The sequence below is a fragment of the Bombina bombina genome, chromosome 1 (genome assembly GCF_027579735.1).
Source record: "Bombina bombina isolate aBomBom1 chromosome 1, aBomBom1.pri, whole genome shotgun sequence".
In the NCBI taxonomy this organism is placed as follows: Eukaryota; Metazoa; Chordata; class Amphibia; order Anura; family Bombinatoridae; genus Bombina; species Bombina bombina.
Window position 1 is genome coordinate 1401478958 of NC_069499.1, and position 20040 is coordinate 1401498997.

Below are 20040 nucleotides of genomic sequence, written 5' to 3' on the forward strand. Positions count from 1 at the left end.
TTGGGAAATAAGAACCTGGCCATCAGGAGAAGGCAAAGCCGCCCCAGCCAAAGGCTTAAATACTCTTCCCAGTCATTCTTTGCCTTTCGTCTCAGGAGGTTGGCAGAGACGTGTCAGAATTTTTTACTTTTTAATTTTTGTTTTTGTCTCTTATGGAGGGTAGTACTGTACTCTTCAACATGTAGTCCTGTCAGTCTCTCAGTGAGGGCTTAAAGATGCAGGAAGTCTCTTTCTGCGACACCATCCCGACTAAAGTTAACAGCTCCTCAAGCAATCAGCGTTGTCTAACTTCGCTCCGCTGCCTGCTTTCTTCTCTCAAGTCCATGGCGGAGGCGATGCCACTATTCGTGACACTTGAAAGGCCTTGTTCCTGTTCCACAGCGTTGATTCCGGTAAGATCATTTCATTTTACTTTATTTGATGTACTGTATTATGAATGTTTCCCGTGTGGTTATCACCTCACAGGTTTATTTTATAACATAAATGATGGTATAACATAAAGGGCTCAGTGAGTCTTTGTTAGTATCTGGAATCAAGGGTTAACATCTCCTGAGGGGGGTTGTTGGACAGGGTGGTTTATAATCCTGTTTGCCATGTGATTCAACCTGCTTATGTGTAAGATTTATGGGCTCGTGGTTTGGAACTTGAGGCCTTTTGGTAGTGACGCAGCCTTTTGGCGCGCTTTTTGGACTGTACGGTTCACCCTGTCTCGGACGTGGTTATGCTCTGTTCTCATTTCCGCATTCCTGTACGCCTGGCGACTGAGATATTCTAGTCCGCAGGGTTCTGGTCTTAGGAGGTGGTGAGTGCCCCAGCCATTGATGGTGTCAGGTGCCGTTTTTTTTTTTTTGGTTTATAGTCCATATTCCTATATCCTCTTTACAGTTATGGGGGATGCTGATGCTGAACATGTGATCATTTCAGATTCAGTTTCGGAGGGTTTTGATACCGAGATGATTATGATATCGGATTCAGATTCTGTGTCCGGTGACGAATCTGGTTTGGCCTTGATTACCCCTGTCAACCAGTGTTGTTCCATATGCCATATGAGAGCTCCCTGTTCTTTGGGCTCGGGGAATCGGGGATCTGCTGAGCCATCCTGTCTTCCAGGGGGCGTGTTCCCTACCGATTTATTCCTCCTTCACATGCAGGTAACCCAGTTTATGGTTTCTCCATGAGGGGTGGCATGTTCTCCCACCCCCAGAGCTTGCAGCACGTTTTCGCTTGCAGATCTTGTTGGTGCTTGCTCGTCTGCAGGGTCCAGACGTTTCTTTGAGAATGTGCTCGTGCCCTATTGTCCCGGGTGTTCCTCCTTGGGGGGGCTCTGCAGCCTGAGGGTGCTGTTCTGGAGTGTTGTGCCTTTCGGTACCGGATTGCGCGCCTTTGCGTTTTGCTCAGACATCTGATTTATTGAGCGATCCTGTAGTTCTCAGATATGGGAATTTTCAGTCTGATAGTCCGAATGGTACAACTCGTTAACCATGTGAGGATGAGGTATTCTCCTATTGTCTTTTGTTTTGGAGTTCTTTCCCAGTTTAGACAAGTAGGGCTCTGTTTGGCTGGTCCTACGGGTAGACCTGTGTATTTTTGGGTGTTAACCTTCGGGTTGCCTTATATTTTATTTTGTATCCGATGAGATGTCTTTTATTTTTGTTTTATTTCAGTAACCTCTGGGATCGATACTCTGTTACTTCTTCGGAAGTTGTTTGGCCATGTTAGTCCTATGTTTAATGATTTCTGTTTTCCTTTTTTCCCTATGTGGGAGAATTTCTGCAGCTTTCCGGTTAGGACCCGGGGTACAGGCTGGTCCTGTCCGGTTTGTTAGGTTTTGTGGCTGTTCAGACACGTGTTGCTGCTGGTTCGGTGCTCAAGTTATCACTGGGGTTTTTTTTTTATGTTCCACTAAGCATTCGAGAGGACCTGTGGGTTCACGAGGTGGGTAAGGATGGTGTCATTCCTCTTATAGCCTTCAGTCATATATATTGGGGCAGGGGAGGGTCCCGGCTGCATCCCTCCATTTGACATCTGATTTAATCAGAACCTAGAGTTCCTCCTTCTTGTGAGAGGGGGCTGGCGGGCGTAGTGCCCCTTGGCCACTGGTCGAGTGGCTTGGCCTTCAATTTTTAGGCCCCGGGATGGTCCTATGGGACTTGATCCTAGCATGTAGAAGGTTTTGTATTTTGAAATCTATTGCTGTTTTGGCACCTTTAAGGGGATGCTTGTCGGCTGTTTCTAGTGTATCTAAAGATGGCTCTTACTCTAGGCCGCGTAAGGTCTGTCTGAGTTATGAGACCTTGGGTCTTTTTCCATTGTATCCGGGTGGGTTAGATCTCCTTTTGGGGATCTGTGTTCCGAACGTTGGTTGGTCCTTGTGGGGACTTGTTTAGCGCAGGCTTTTCCTGAGCCGGCAAGGTGTAGCACCTTTTCTCTCCACTGTGTCCTCTGCCTATGTGGAGGTGACAGGGAGACTAGCCCTGCTAGTAGGGTTTTGGGAACTTGAGGTATCCCTTCGGTTGTCCTATTGCCTGGTGCAGTCTCTTTTTGACGTCTTTTTGGGGAATTCGGCTGGTTTCCCCCTTCATTTGTGGGAGGTGATTTGTGGGGGACCGTCTGTGGGCGACGGTGTCTCTTGGTGGACTGTTGGCTCAGTTGAGTACGTTTTGTGGTCTCTTGTTTCGCTCTGGACTAGCTGTGAGTCAGTGTCAGTGGGGCTTTTCATTTAAAACCTTTTTTCTCGGCTTCGGTTGAAGCGGGATTTTTTGTGGGATTGAGGTTCAGGTCTGGCGCCCTCAGTAGGGGCCGCCTTTTGTACCCTCCCGTCTTGGCATTCAGTGTACTCTATAGCTTGGGTATTGGTTTCCCAAAAGTAATGAATGCAGCTGTGGACTCTTTCCATTTAAGAAGAAAAACATAAATTATGCTTACCTGATGATTCCCTTTTCTTCTGATGGAAGTAGTCCACAGCTCCCAACCCGTCATTTTCTGTGGGGTGTCCTTGTATTCTTCTGGCACATTTTCACCCTGATGCTTCTTCTACTGTTCCTTGTTCCTCGGCAGAATGTCTGGGGGATGAGGGGAGTGGGAGGAGTATTTAAGCCTTTGGCTGGCATGTCTTTGCCTCCTTCTGGTGGCCAGGTTCTTATTTCCCAAAAGTAATGAATGCAGCTGTGGACTCTTTCCATCAGCAGAAAAGGAAATTATCAGGTAAGCATAATTTATGTTTTTGTTTTTTTTCTGGGCCTATGAAAAGGTCAGAAGGCCTTTTATTTCTTTAGCCTTTTGGTTTAAACTTTTGATTCACAAAGCTTATTTTGAGACAGGTCAGCTTCCCCAGCAGCGGATTACTGCTCATTCTACCTAGGTCAGTTGCCACTTCTTGGATTAAGAATGAGGCTTCAGTTGATCAGATTTGCAAGGCAGCGCCTTGGTCTTTTACTTAAAGGGACAGTCAAGTCCAAAAAACCCTCATGTTTCAAATAGGGAATGTAGTTTCCAATTTACTTTTATCACCAATATTGCTTTGTTCTTTTGGTATTCTTAGTTGAAAGCTAAACCTTGGAAGGCTCATATGATTTCTAAGCCCTTGAAGACCGCCTCTGATCACATGCTTTTTTATTTGCTTTTTACAACAGGGGAGAGCTAGTTCATGTAAACCATATAGATAACATTGTGATCACGCCCGTGAATTGTGGCAGACACTGCACTAATTGGCTAAAATAATAGTCAATAGATAATAAATAAAATGTCATGTGATCAGGGGGCTGTCAGAAGATGCTTAGATACAAGTTAATCACAGAGGTAAAAAGTATATTAGTATAACTGTGTTGGTTATGCAAAACTGGGGAATGGGTAATAAAGGGATTATCTATCTTTTAAAACAACAAAAATTCTGGTGTAGACTGTCACTTTAATTCTACCATTTTGATGTTTTCGCTTCCTCTGAAGCAGCCTTTGATAGTAAGGTTCTTCAGGCAGTTGTCTGTTTGGTGGGTATGCCTGTTTTATGTGCTTTCTAAAAAATAAAAAAAATAATTCTTTAGAGTTGTGAATTTATTTTTTATATCTGTCCCTTTGTTATTACTTGTAGACTCCAAAGCTTGGGCATTTGTTCTCATGAGTAATGGATCATGAACTCTAACCACCTGTATGAATAAAAACATAATTTATGCTTACCTGATAAATTCATGTCTTTCATGGTAGTGAGAGTCCATGTGACCCTTTGTTTTCATGGGGATAGATTTTTCTAATTTTTTTTAAGCACATCTAATTTTTTTCCCCCCTAATCCTTTTTTCTTTTTAAACGGGGAGAGTCCACAGCTGCATTCATTACTTTTGGGAATTCAGAACCTGGCCACCAGGAGGAGGCAAAGACACCCCAGCCAAAGGCTTAAATACCTCCCCCATCCCGCAGTCGTTCTTTGCCTTTCGTCACAGGAGCTTGGCAGAGAAGTGTTGGAAGATTAAAGAGAGTCTTTTATGGAGGGTAATACTCTTCGAAATGGGACTGGAGTTCTGTGTAGTCCTCTGTGAGAGCATGGATGAAAGTTAGAGTCCGGAGATGCAGGGAGAGTTTTTCTGCGAAACCATCCCGACTCTCATTAACAGCTCCTTAGCAATCAGCGTTGACAAGTTTCGCTGCCTTGTTTGTTCACTCAAATCCATGCCAGAAGTGAGGCTACTATCTGTCACACTTGAAGGGCCGTGTTCCTGTTCCACGGTGTAGATTCCGGTAAGATCGTTTCCATTTCACACATTGAATAAAATGAATGTAAACAAAGAAGGTCAAGGTCTCAGTGGGACTCCTCAAACACAATCCCCGGTAAGCGCTCTGATATACGGTGTGTCTCTCTGTGACCTGGCTTCTATGCTGATCTACAAACCCCTCTCACCGCGCTGTGTCACACTCTCAGCGCTCCCTACAGGAACTCACTGCGAACATTCCAGTCCGGTCCAGTGCCCAGGAATCATAGGAGACTCCACCAAACTCCTAATCAAGTAAACAAAAGATCCATATCCTTGCATACAGTAGTTGTAGGTCTGGGTTAAAGACAGGATGCTAATGGTTGCCGTAAAAAAAGCTTTTATTCTTAAACACTCTTTAAAAGGACTGACTCCATCAAGGTAAGGAAGGTCAAATGCGTTTTGTATGCTCTTAGTTTTTCACTGACCAGTGGGAATTCTTTGTTATGGAATCGAGGTTTTATATCTCCTGAGGGGGGTTATTGAACAGGGGGGACTTTAATCATGTTTGTTATGTGATTTTGTCTGCTAAAGTGTAGTGTCGCTTGGGCTCGTGGCTTATCGGAACATAACAGCCTTTTTTGTCAGGCTGCGCGGCCCTTGTGGCCTTGGCAAGCTTTTTTCTGGCCTGCACGGTGTACCTTGTGACTAGGCGTGGTAACGTCTTTAGTCTCCATTTCCGTATTCCTGACTGCGTGGCGAAGGAGAGAGTCTGTTTTCTCTAGTTGTCTGGGTCAAAGGTGGTGGTGAGTGCGAAATGGCTCGGGTAATCCATGCCCTTCAGTTAGAGTGCTCTTTTCTCCCGAAACAGGGAACTTAGAGTCCGCCGAGCCATCCGCCCCTGGGGACCCTATATCCCGCGAGGCGAGTGTCCTAGAAAACCTTCTTTGACTACGCAAGCAGGTGTCCCTAATGCTGTTACCCTTCTCCAGAAGGCAGCTTGTTTCCTCCAGAGGTTACGGCACTGTTCCGCGTGGCCATATCTATGGCATTGGCGCATTTACATCTTCCAGGAAGGGAGATGTTGATGAGATACTGTCCGTGTTCTGTTAACCAGGGCTCGTCAGGTGGGGGATCGTCTGGGTTAGATCAGCCCTCTGGGGAAGCGTTTTCCTCTGAGGCGTCAGGGTCCCAATCCTCTGGGTCGGGGTAGTCAGTTTCCCAGACAGAGGTAAGTCTTGCTTTTTCGTTATAGACTGCCGCGCCTTCGTGTACTACTGAGGCATGTTTAGGCGGTGCTGGAGGATCACAGTCCTGATGGGTGTAGGGGTCATCGGTCTTCTGTCACGGACAGCAATCTGGGTTAGAAGTGGGGGGGGGTGAAGTTGATCTTTGTCGTCTCCAATTTACCTTTTCTTTGAGGTATCTTATTCCAGTTCTGAGCTTTGGGAGAATGGGTTCTCCGATTGGCTGGTCCTGTTAGTGTACCCATTTTTCTTGGGCGTTCACCTGCGGGTGCTACCCTCCTTTTTTTTTTTTTTTTTCTTTTCTTTGATCCTGTTGGGATGTATTTTATTTCTTTTTATGAAGCTCATGTCTGTTGTAGTTTTCCGGTTGGGAAATATTTCTTCTCTGGAATTTGATACTAGCGATTTGTCGTCGCTTGGGCACTTTCGCGGAAGTTGCATGTTAAGGTGTTAGTACATTGTTATATAGATCCTTTGTCGATCCCCTCTGGGGTTTCGATTTTTTTTGTGGCCTAGGTCAGTTCTAGAGTGCCCTATGTAGCAGGCTGGTCCTGGTCGGGCTGGTTTCTGTTCCTTAAAGGGGCACTAAACATTTTTTCTTTCATAATTCAAATAGAGCATGCAATTTTAAGCAACTTTCTAATTTACTCCTATTATCATTTTTTCTTTGTTCTCTTGCTATCTTTATTTAAAAAGCAGGAATGTGATGCATAGGAGCCGGCGCATTTTTGGTTGAGAACCTGGTTTATTGCTTGCTTATTGGTGGGTAAATGTAAGCCTCCATAAGCAAGCACTATCCATGGTGCTGAACCTAAAATGGGCTGGCTGCTAAGATTTACATTCCTGCTTTTAAAATAAAGATAGCAAGAGAACGGCAAAAAATTGATGGCAGGAGTAAATTAGAGCATGAAATTTTAAGCAACTTTCTATCTGAATCATGAAAGAATAATTTTGGGTTCAGTGTCCCTTTTTAAGGTCTATATCTTCCACATGGTGCCGGTGTAACTGGCTGACCTGGTTGGGTGGTGAGTTCTCTCTGTTGAGGAGTTAGTTATGTGCTGGTTTCTCTTCAGATCAAATAAATCTTTCCTTTGTCTAAAGATTTATGTGGAGAGGAACTACTGAGTTTTCAATATTTTTTTTGAGGCTCTGCCCTCAGACATGGTAGAGGAGATTTTTCGTCTCTAGACGTCAGGCTGGTCCTTGTTTTTCTTCTTTTGGGTGGGGCATCCTGCCACTGTTTACTCTGGGGGCTCCCGGAGGCTCTTGGTCCTTGGAGCTAGAGTTCTCCATTTCCAATTGGACTGGAGATTTAGATGACTCCTTAGACATCTGGGGTACCAGGTTGGGGTGGTGTTTATCTCCTCTACGGTATTCTTCTTGGCTTGCCTTTTGTGAGGCTTTGATGTCGGTACCTCTTCCTTTAAGGGGTCGAGGTGACTTAAAAGGGACACTGAACCCAAATTTTTTATTTCGTGATTCAGATAGAGCATGCAATTTTAAGCAACTTTCTAATTTACTCCTATTATCAATGTTTCTTCGTTCTCTTGCTATCTTTATATGATAAAGAATGCATCTAAGTTTTTTTCTTGTTTCAGAACTCTAAACAGCAGTTTTTGATTGGTGGATGAATTTATCCATCAATCAGCAAGGACAACCTAGGTTGTTCACAAAAAATGGGCCGGCATCTAAACTTACATTCTTGCATTTCAAATAAAGATACTACGAGAAAAAAGTTGGGTTCAGTGTCCCTTTAAGCTTCCTTTTTCCCCTTCTGGGGCTGGTGTTTGGTCATCTGTTTTGGAAGTTTGGGCATTTACGGCCTTTTTCTTCCTCCTACTGTTTCTCGTCTGCTCCCATGTTTTGGGGGCTATGGAGAATGCGCTTGTCTCTGTTCTTTCCTGGAGCTGCCCTTACTTACGTCTCGGTTTGAGCTGTCACTCCCTGGGATAGTGATGCTCGTTCATTGTTAATTCCTTGATCTGTGGGGGTTGCTGGGATGTTCCTGAAGGATTGTCTGGAGACTATTTTGTAGACTCTGTTGCAGAGGTGCGCTATTCTTGTTAGCTCCTTAGTAGTTGGACTTAGGGGTGTTACCCCTCGAGTTATGCTCTCTGTCTCTGAGTTGCTTAGTGAACGACCAGTGTCCAAGAACCTTTGGATGTGGCTTTGATTGCATCTCCTAGGGTACAGGTTTCTCTGTATGAGGTATCCCTAGGGTTGCTTAGGGGTTACTAGCTTGTGGCCGGCTCAGGTTTCCAGGGGTCCGATTTTCTGGACTTGTTCTTTTCCAGGATTTCTGTCTGGATCTCTTAAAGGAGTCCTGGGTGATTCAGTCCTTTACGGTTCTGAGACATCCGCTTGCTCCTTCAGGTGTTTTGTCTTTCTCTATCGGAAACTTGGCAATAGCCTGATGGTTGGTTTAGCTGTCTAGCAAGCGGGAGATTGCGGTTGAAATCTTACAGCTATTTGCATTTTAAATGTGTGCTTGATAGGTTCTTTATTTTTCTGCTGGGCCGGCTGTTGCATCCGTATGGTCCTCCACAGTCGGTATTGACTCCGCTGTCCGTCTGCTGCCGCACTCTCCATACCTGTGAGCAGTTGTATTTTGCTTCCCCTCCCCTTAGGGGGATTGGGGCATACCACAGTATCCACCTGCTGCCCCGGAGGTCTTCCTCTGTTCAGTGGGGTTTCCCTGCCTTGTGTGCAGGATGTCATGAAGGGTTGGATCCTGGTATTGGGCTGTCACTGTTGTTCAGTGTAGTCTTCCTTTGTCCCTTCTTGTAGGGAAAGGAACTGGGTCTGGGTTTTGGAACAAGCTCTTCCTATGTTCTGTCATAAGCTTAGTTGGTTAGCATGTCAGCAAATGGTCGGATTTCTTCTACCCCTTGGTACTGTTTAGTTCCCCCCTTTTTCTTCTTTTTGAGGATCTGGTGGTCCGGGGAATTGTTTATTTCCCTGCCTTCGGACATTACCAGTAGCTTGGGTGCTGGGTCTGTCGCCTCCAAGAGGGGGTCAGCGATCTGCCCGCTCGGTGGAGCTTTGACCGCGTATCTTACCTAGATCTTGTTATCTCTCCTTAGGTGGGGCGTTTAGTGGTGTTTCCTTCAGCAGGGAGCCTTTCTCTGCTGATTTTGGATGCTCTCCTGCTTCACTGATTTTACCTGGAAGGGAGTTGATCCCTGCTCTTCTGTGGAAGGTTCCCACTGTGGGAGTCCTGGTGCAGTTCCTAGCTTGGTAGGCTAGTGTTAGCGGCTGGTGTCTGCTAGACTTGTGTCACAGAATTGAAGCCAGTGGCTTCATCTGAAGTACATTAAGATCTTATGGTGCTATTTTTAGGGCAGTTCCCCGGGTTTTTTTTTTTTTTTTTTTCCATCCCTCGGTTGCTCTTTCATGAGTGCGGATGCACTCTGTGTGTGGGATGGAATCTGCCATGTCCCTCTGGGTCTTTCAGGGTTGGGACATTACATAGTCCCTTGGACTTCCATTCAGATAGGGGTAGTGGTTTTCCTCCCTTCTTTCTGTTCGGTTGTTTTGAGTTTGTTCTATGCACTTTTGTCCTCTTGCAACCTTGGTTTGCTCCTGGAATTTTTTGCTGGGGTTCTTTTTACCCTAGTTGTTCTTTAAATCTCTTCTTTTTCTTCTGCTTCTTCCCTTCAGGGGGTATGTAGAAATTGTGCAGGCTTGGAGTCTGCGGGACTTGCCTCCTCAGGGTTTGTGCTCGGTGGAATCTAGTGATTCTGAGCAGTCTCAAACTAAGGCCTTACTGGGTTTAACTAATGGGCAGTTAACTTGGTCTTTCAGTTTTTTTCCTTCTGTTTCTGGTGAAGCAGTTTTTTTTGTCTGGCGTTTGGGTAATTTCAGGCTGTGGTGCCCTTCGAATGGGCCGCCTCTTCTACCCGCCCCTTTTTTTTTGCATTCAGTGTCTTCTAGCTTGGGTATTGTTTCCCAAAAGTAATGAATGCAGCTGTGGACTCTTCCCCGTTTAAGAAAAAAAAACTTAAATTATGCTTTCCTGATAATTTTCTTTTCTTTTCTTCTGACGGGTAGAGTCCACAGCTCCCCACCCACGTTTTTTTATATGGGGCGGCCGTTTCTTAATTTTGTATTCTTCTGGCACTTTTTTTCACCCTGATATTCCCCTACTGTTCCTTGTTCCCTTGGCAGAATGACTGGGGGATGAGGGAATTGGGGGGGGGGGGGGTATTTAAGCCTTTGGCTGGGGTGTCTTTGCCTCCTGGTGGCCAGGTTCTGAATTGCCAAAAGTAATGAATGCAGCTGTGGACTCTCCCCGTCAGAAGAATTTTTTTTTTCAGGTAAGCATAATTTAAGTTTTTTTAGCTCACTTGCTTTGCTATACATTATGATAATTTGTTTTTTAAACCTGTCTTCAGGCCTCCCCACCAGAGCAGGTTTTCAGGATTTCCTTGGGTGAGAGCGGCTAAAATAACCATGGTTACTAATCGGATAATTATTTCACCTGTGCTCCAGTTCAGATATCCTCAAAAAGTGACTTTTAGGGAGGCCTGAGGATAAGTTTGAAAACCAGTGCATTAGATTGAGGTATTTGTGAAGTGGGAGGGAGGATTTATAGAGCTCTTGGGGTTTGGGAATCTTGACCACCTCCTAGTGGTAGAGAAGAGTAATGGATCCTGGACTCTCACCACCATGAAAGATATAAATTGATCAGGTAAGCATACATTTTATGGGTTTTCTCCTTTAAACATCATTGCTTAGGACATGCGCATAACAATGGACTGAGCCTGCAAGTAAAGCAGACTGCTAGTGTTGGTTGTTAGGTATTTAAATGCCAGTTATGTTTCGGGAGGTTGAATAAGTGCAAGCAGCTATTTCACATACAAAATGTATCTCTTCCCCATATAAAAAAATGTGTGTATAATATAATGCACTCCAGTTAATCTTTTGGTCCTTTTTGTTTTGCGCAATTTTCATGATGGCATAAGTCACCTGGTCTCCCCAATCTTCAGAAAGTCAGTCAAAATCACAAAAAACAGATGCTGTATCCTTGGCTGTGAAATTTTGGAGAGGGAAACACTTGGTTTTTTGACTGTTTGGATCGTGATTTTCTCTCCAGATCGGAGTGTTGTGTTCTTGCCCCATTGATACTTACAAATAGAGTATAGTAATAGCTAGAATTCCTTTTAATTCTCAGAAATGCATTTGAATTCACCATCAGCAGTCTCTTCTGCTCTGCAGTCAATATTTGGAGTACCCATCTTGCTGAAAATTGTTCTTTTTTTTTTTTTTTGGACTGTCAATTTTTGGTCTTCGTGTTGTGACTTTTCCAGTTTCCTCACTGGCAATATTTAATAACAGCACAATATTCAATTTGCTCCATTTTCTACCAACAGCACCCACAAAATGTCTTGTAAATAAGAACAATATTCATTAACTGCAGTATTCTTAACACAGATCTTCCAAATTTTATAATTTTCTCACTGAAATAAAAAAAAAAAAAAAATGTGCTTAAGGGTTTATGTAAAAAAGCAAATAATTTCTGAAATTAACTTTTATACCAAGATGTGGCAGTTTTGTTTTGTGCTTTAGCAGATTTTATGCTTATTTTATATACAGAGCTGTCCAATTGTTATCAAACCATAGACAGTTTGCTTTCCTTTAGTTCAGGGTGAGATATGAGATGTTGCAAGATGCTGTATGTGTTGATGTTTATCAATAAAGTGTTACCCTGATGGAAGTCACAAGTGTTAAAGGGACTTTGTTCTTGTTTCTTCACCTTTTTTTTTTCCAGATTTTTTATCTTCTTACAAACTCATGTTCCTGTCCTGAGTAAATCAATATTTTTTACTTAACTTTTTTTTTTTTTTAGATAAATTATTTTTGATTTTCTTTTTTAAATTCTGCGTTTTAAAATTCAGAGTACAATGTCCCTTTTAAAATGTAGTCTTTCTCCATTTATTATTAATCAAATTGAAATGGTGATGTGCTGCCACCTACTGTTGGTTTGGTTGAAAAATCTTTCAATTCAAGGAGCACAAAATGCCTTGAAGCCACCATAGGACAACAAAGGAGATTTTTTTTCCCCCTCCCTGCTGCACACTTACTATGCTTTGCGTACACATTTGATTATTTATTCATTATATTCATACATATTTTATAGGTTTTACTTTACAGGCTTTGTAGTGTGTGAAACAGATGTGTGGATATCACACCCTGAAGCCAGTAATGAAAGGTACTGAGGTCTTTTAGCTCAGAAGAACAAAGATCATAAACATTTAAATTGTATAGTAACTAAACTAATGTGGAATTAAAAAAAAATACAAAAATAATCTATTAAAGCTTGTTTTCTGGATAATGGTCACAGGTTGTGGGTTTTACATTTCTAGACTGCTGCCGCCCATGGGCATCCACTAGTTGATGCAAGAGGGGGTCAAAAGACCCTCCCTGAATTGCCAACTTAAAGGGATACTAAACCCATTTTTTTAATTTAAAGGGACATTAAACACTAAATACATGCTAGATAGAATGATGCATTCAAAGAAAAGATTAGTCGATGACTAACATGTAGATGTATTTTTTAAAGTTTCCTTAGTAAAAAGTGACAAAATAAGTGTAAAGTTTTAGTGTCTATAAAACACTGGGAGCTGCCATGTTGTAACTTGTGTTACCTTCTCTGCTGTGGCCAATTAGGGTCAGTTATAAATAGGTCACTAGAGTGTGCAGCCAATGGTTGTGCTGGATTTAACAGTGTTCTGCACTTCCATTTCTAACAGGAACTGAAAAGCTCACAATTTCAGAATGGAATTACAGGCAAAGAGGACAAAATAAATAATGAAAGTATATTGCAGAGTTGTTTTATATATACAATTTATCATTTTATATTACCATCTCAAAGTGTTTAATGTCCCTTTAATGATTCAGATAGAGCATGCAATTTTTAAGAAACTTTCTAATTTACTACTATCAATTGTTCTTTGTTCTCTTCCAATCTTTATTTAAAAAGCAGGACTTTAAAGTTTAGGAGCCAGCCCATTTTAGGTTTAGCACCCTGGATAGCACTTGCTTATTGGTGGCTACATTTAGCAAACCAATATGCAAGCATAACCCATGTTCTCAACCAAAAATAGGCCAGCTCTTAAGCTTTAAATTCCTGCTTTTTAATTAAAGATTGCAAGAGAAAGAAAATTGATAGTAGGCGTAAATATGGGAAATCTTTTTGAAAGTGTTTCTATCTCTAAAAAAATAATCTATGCACCCATGTGACCACTTTAAAGAATATCCTGAGCTTACGCAAGAAGAGCAAGTTACAGCATTACACAAGTGTTTGCTCGTGCAATGCTAAATAAAAATGGTCCGCACAATTTGCGATGTGAACCTTGTCAGTCTGCAAATTGAAAAATCTAGCCCTAAATACCCTGCGATTATTAGTCTCAGGGGAGATAATAGGGTTATAAGTGGCAGAATCTATATGTTTATGGAGAATAAAACTTTACACTTACAAATGATTAAACAACTAATTTGATTTAAAAAAATCTGCATGTTATTCTCTGTCTAATCTTTGCATTGACTACATCATTATCTCTGCCATTTATTTAGGGCTTAATGTCTTTTTAAATGTAGGGACTGTAACAAGGTTATTTACAAAGCTGCCATTAATAGGGTCTCAAAGCAACTCCTAGATTTTACTATGGGTTTTTATTTTATTTATTTTTTGTATACCACAACTATTTTCTTTACTAAAAAAATTCAAGCCTATCATTTTTTTTTATTTTTTGTCTTCATTATCCTACAGGCTTTTCTTGAGCGATATCTTGGTCCAGGACCCACCATCCAGTATCACAAGGACCGTTGGCTTGCCAAGCAGTGGACATTAGTCAGTGAAGAACCAGTAACTAATGGATTGAAAGATGGTGTTGTATTTGTCTTAAAGCGTCAAGACTTTAGCTTGGTTGTCAGCACTAAAAAGATCCCTTTCTTTAAACTTTCGGAGGAGTTTGTGGACCCCAAATCTCACAAATTTGTAATGAGGCTGCAATCTGAGACCTCTGTGTGAAACCCAGGACCATCGCACAGTTGGAAGGGGGAAACTTAAAATAAAGTTTTGGAACAGGACACCTTTTCTCCTCAGTACAGTGCAAATATTGGTACAGTAACAAATACTGACGTACTCAACTTGGTCTTTTACTAAAGTGTTGTTTGTATGGTCTTTTTGTACATTTTTTTATTTTATTAGTTTTTAACAATAAAAATGTCTGTTTTTCAGCCAATAATGTCTGATTTTAATGATTTTTTTTATAATTGTAAGATAGCATTTTAGATAGCAAATGGCTATTATTATCCAAAGGCTAACTGGCAATTTTAAGCACAACGACAATGAGGATCCAGTAACCAGTTGTTTACATTGGGAATTTTTATCCGATAGTCAACATTCAAGCTTGTCGTCCTCGCACATTTTTGGGCCTACTGTGATTTTTTTTTTTTTTAAATATATTAGACACATTAAGAATCAAATGTTTATTTTTAATCTTTGTGTATAAATCTTGCACATTTGGACATAGCTGTAAGGTTGCAAATCATTTTTTAACTTGTCATACTAAAGCAAATGTTTATTAATCAGACAACTGATGATTTTGATTATATTTACGTTAGAGACAAATTCAAACTTTCTATCATGTATATGAGTACAGGTATACAAGGCAACAACAGCTTTTCATGGAGTCACAGGGCTCTGCTAAACTCTTACCTTAATAGCAATGCTATCATGTATTAGTTTATTATGAGCAGCAATTAAATTGACTAAACTATATTGTTGCATAAAAAATGATTGCATTAAAGCTACACAGATATTGAAGAACCGGCTGATGGCGGGTGAGACATAGCTACAAGTATAATTTCAAAGTTGATTTAGCAAGGAACATTAAAGGGATAGTCTAGTCAAACATGATTCAGATAGAGCATGCAATTTTAAGCAACTTTCTTATTTACTCCTATTAATTTTTCTTTGTTATCTTGCTATCTTTATTTTAAAAAGCAAGAATGTAAGAATAGGAGCCGGCCCATTTTTGGTTCAGCACCTGGGTAGAGCTTTAGGGTTGGTGTCTAACTGTAGCCACCAATCAGCAAGCGCTACCCAGGTTCTGAACAAAAATGGGCCGGCTCCTAAGCTTACATTCAAATAAAGATACCAAAAGAAACAAAGAAAAAATTGATAATAGGAGTAATTTAGAAAGTTGTTTAAAATTGCATGCTCTTTCTGAATCATGAAAGTTTAATTTTGACTAGACTATCCCTTTAATTTAAAAAATTATGTATACATCCAACCTCCTCCTATTAACTATAAAAAGCAACATACTAACCACAAATAAATCCATAAATAAATAGAAACAGGCAGATTTTAAGGTTATAAAAAATATTCTGGTTAAAAAATAGCATAGTAAGTGTACATGTACAAGTAGGTAGATTAAAAATAATTAGATGTCTGAATCATGAGTTGAGGTCTCACTAATGATTTGTAGGAGTTTCTGAATAATGTCCAAGAAAGCACAAGACTAAATACAATTTCTGAAACTGAAGTTCTTTCTCTGGTTTATGAAGTCATTAAATCCATAACTTGCTCTGCACCAAAGGGCCATTTAAGTGATAAAATGATATTCTATAATCTGTTGGAGCATGTCATTTTAACACTAGCAATGCTGTAATGTTATGTGTTTAACCACCCGAAAAGGGGGTTTAAGTCTTACCCATGACTTGCAGATACCGAGCAGAAACAGTCGCTGATCCAATCAGCAGCGCCAGCTGTGCAGTTGGTCTGTGCAACTAGCACTGCTGATTGGATCAGCAACAGTTTAATGCTCTGCAGGACTTTAGCTATGTGATTAATTACTTTCTGGGGCTTAAAGGGACAGTATACACTCATTTTCATATAACTGCATGTAATAGACACTACTATAAAGAATAAGATGCACAGATACTGATATAAAACTGTTTAAAAACTTACTTAGAAGCTGTCAGTTTGGCTCTGTTGAAAAGGTAGCTGGAAAGCCCACAGCAAGTGGCAAACAAGACACTCCCCCCTCCCCCTTCTTTTGCATATGAAAAGACCCTTTACACAAACAGCAGCAAGCTGGAGAAGGTAGCTGACGGTATTCTCATAAAACTTTGGGGCTTGGTTAGGAGTCTGAAAATCAGAGCAATGTTATTTAAAAATAAGCAAAACTATAAATTTTTTGTAAAAAAAAAAAAACACTTTATGGGCTATATAAATAGATCATCTACAAAACATTTATGCAAAGAAAAAATGAGTGTATAATGGCCCTTTAAATGCATAACATTACGACGTTACTAGGGATAAAGTGACATGTTTTAACAGATTACAACATGTAATTTTAACAATATAATAATGACCTTTTGCTTTATCTAAATAGGGCATTTTTTTTAAATTTTTTTTTAATTTATTTTTTTATGAAACGTTTGTTAATTTTTCATAAAAGCCTTGAGCTTTTTTCCCACTGACTAGCTGCTACTGGATGTGAATTTCCTGTTCATTTCTAAATCACAATAACCACATTTTTCATGCAGAAATAAAATGTGCTCTTTCAGTTGTATGATCTTTATTTGTTTAGTTTGATATCCCTTTTAATCTTGATACTATTAGAGACTTAATGACAAGCTACATTTTAAGGATATACCGGTTTAAAATAAGTGAGTAAACTGCAATTACGGAGCTACTGAATACCTGTTCTCATTCATTAAAAGGATATGAAATTATTTTTTTTTTAACTTGCATGATTCAGATGGAGCATGTCATTTTGACATTTTAAAATTCACCTCTATTTTCGAATGTGCTATGTTCTCTTAGTATCCCTTGTTGAAAAAGCATAAGCACATATCCTGCACTAGTGGGAGCGAGCTGTTGATTGGTGCCTGCACACATTTGTCTCTTGTGATTAGCTAACTAGATGTGTTTTGTTAGCTGACAATGTTCCTTCAGCAAAGCATAACGAGAGAGAAGCAAATTTGATAAAATAAGTAAATTGGATAGAAATTGTATGTTCTATCCAATTCACAAAAGGAAATTTTGTGGTTTCCTGTCCCTTTAACTTGAAAACTGACTTGTTTGTGGGTTCTGAAAATCAGATTTTATTACTTTTTATAGAAATCAACCCTTTTGTTTTTGCTTTAAATACAATTTGGAAATGTTTTACAAATTCTAAGGAACTCGGTTTTTATGCTGTCTGAATAAATGCAACCAGAAAACAGAACAAAATACTTTAATGTCTCTATTTAAAGTTAATTTAAATCTGTCAACTAAGGAAATCTTAAATAGGTTTGCATAAAATAGAATAAAATATCCATTCTTCTCTTTTTAAGATATCTAATAATTTCTATTACGCTTAGTATTGAGAACCGTAATTATACTATTGCATTGAGGATAGGTTCAGTCAAAACAGCTAAGCCTTTTGTTAGAATATATCTGCTTACCCAGGAGAATGTTCCTCCTGTTGTGCATAATGCATGTGAAATGATCTCATAATGATTTGGTAGGTCATTGCTTCTGTGTGTCTAGATTTATTCAGATTGAGAATGGAATAGGGTTTAACACTCATTTTATGGTTGGTGCCTCTATGAAAAATAGAAAAATATAGAAGAATGCAGTTGGCAGCCTAAATCCTCTTGCACTTTAATAATAGGCTACATTCCTTAGAGCAGAGCTTTCCAAACTTCATGTTGGTGACACACTTTTTAGACCTACATCATTTCGCGACACAGTAATTCAGTTGTACTAGCAAAAAGGTTTAACTTGTTTTAAGAGATACGAACACATACATAAAAAATTATATAATAACGAAATGTATTTACAAGTAACAGTATGTAAGTATGTGCAAGAATTAAAAAAAAAAAAAAAAAAAAGTAACACCAATAGCTACTTACTATTTTAATGGTATGTATGATATGCGTAGCAGGTAGGCGGAAAGTCAGAAACCAACATTTAAAAAAATAAATAAATTAAATTCAAAACAATTTGTGCTTTAGCAGGGACACACCTACACACTGCTGCCGACACACTGTGTCAAGACACACAGTTTGGAAAGCACTGCCTTAGAGAGACAAAACCACTACTGAGACTCCATGGGTGCAATTAGACAGTCATAAACACCAATACATTTATTTCTACAATTTATAAAGCACCTTTCTTGTTGTTCCCTTGCTTAATAGAATTACAAAATGGGTTATGAGTTTTTTTGTATTGTTTTACGGAAGAAAAAGCCTCACAGATTAGGTTTATTGGTGAACGTGATACTCTTTAAAGTTAATAAGAGAGCTTGATAACTTCTACACCACATCCTCATGTTCCTTTAGACAGAATAGTTTTGGCGATTTTTTTGTGTCTGGTAATTTCCCCCAGAATTAGAAATCAATGATTTTAGACCACTGGTTTTAAAACCTGTCCTAAGGCCTCCCCAACAGGCCATATTTTGAGGATATCTGAATTAGAGCACAGGTGAAACAATCAGCTGATTAGTAAACATGGTTATTTTACCTGCTCTTATCCAAGGTAATAAACATCTGGCCTCTTTTGGGAGGCCTAAGGACATATTTGAAAACCATTTGTTTAGACTATTACAACTTCTACCATAATAATGTAATAATGAAAACCGTTTCAAGTTAGGGTAATGAGAGGCCTAATGTTACAAGAACCTACAAAATTAAAAACTGTGGCTTTGACCAGAGAAGCTCAGCTTAATGCATATTTTTATTGGAGCAAATACTGGTGCTTGACAAGGGCTTTGGTGTGTCAGATGTTTATTGAAGTAGTTGGATTAATATGTTCTACCTATGTAGCAAAATAAAGAATGAGTAATTTAATTCCAATTAGAACGTCAATCTTCTCATTTGGTAAGCACTTTTCCACTTACCACAAGTAAATAATAACAGGGGTCTTTAAGTTGACCACAATGGTGGTCAATAAATATTCAACACTTTCAAACTTTGGGTTACTGGTTCCTCATTCACAAACTACACTTGACCAATGTGGAGTTAAGCTATTGCTGTGCCAGACAATACAAAACTAGAAATTTTTTTAAAGAAAATAAATACACCTTAATGGCTGAAGAACATACTTTTGTAGTTTAAATTAACTTCACTGAAAACACACTAGTAAAAGGGCATGCTGAAAAATGTAATTATTGATTTGTGGACCATAAAGGTAAGAGTTGTGTGTGGACTTGCTGAGCCACTGTATAGGAATTCATTTATCTTTAAAAAAGAAAAGAAGAAAAAAACTGTTCATCCTGGAAGAGAATTTAAGACAGAACCTACTGGGTTTTAAAAACCCTGCTTCACCTATGGAGGACTTTATGTAGGTGTATGGAATAAAAAAAAAAAAAAAGACAACTGCAACCAGCCCAGCTTACTTTTGTCTTGGACCAATACAGCAAATGTTTTATACTGTAATAATTTTCCATTCTTTTCATACCACTTTGTTCCACTTCTTACAGGTCAACAAGAACACTAGTTTTAATTCCAGTGTCTACTTTTATACCTTTTTTATCTCCATTTTACTCTAGCAGTTATACATGAATTTGTTTGAATACATCAATAATGTTCTTAGTGAAACATTGAACCATTAATGTTAAAATTCCTTTTAATCTAAATACCTCACCAAAAAAAATCTGTTCCTACAGTAGATGCCACTGCCTTAACATCAGGGATTTGCCTGTAATACACAATTTCCCGGTGACATCAAAGCTTGGAAAATCACTGTGATTTCATGCCTTTGTTTCTTTTTGTAGCAATTACCTTTTCTTTTAAACAAAGGGAGTTTTATATGAAAACAATGTGTCCTTGATATCTATAATTGTGTGTTTTATTATATTTTTTTTATACCACCTTTTGCCAAATGGATAGTCTGTTTTGAGCTCAAGTGTCTGCAAATAGATTCAGGATAGATTTGCTAGCTCTTTGCAAAACCTTGCTGTTGGTTGAGAACTGTAATCTTAGATTGTATATTTGTCCCATGTACACTAAAAATACTTAAAGGGACATTAAACCAATTTTTTTCTTTCATGATTCAGAAAGATCATGCAATTTTAAACAACTTTCCAATTTACTTCTATTATCTAATTTGCTTCAG

The 20040-nt window shown here is 39.5% G+C and overlaps 1 protein-coding gene and 1 pseudogene across 1 annotated transcript in view; both read left to right on the plus strand.

Moving 5' to 3' along the window:
• VANGL2 (VANGL planar cell polarity protein 2) overlaps nucleotides 1-19744 on the plus strand; it is a 242454-nt gene extending 222710 nt beyond the window's left edge. The window contains exon 9 of the mRNA XM_053705147.1: nucleotides 13699-19744. Within this exon, the coding sequence (XP_053561122.1) occupies nucleotides 13699-13959 (261 nt within the window). The 3' untranslated portion in view covers nucleotides 13960-19744. The remainder of the gene's footprint in view (nucleotides 1-13698) is intronic.
• On the plus strand, nucleotides 6981-7090 carry LOC128646371 (uncharacterized; annotated as a pseudogene).
• Nucleotides 19745-20040: the final 296 nt, after the last annotated feature.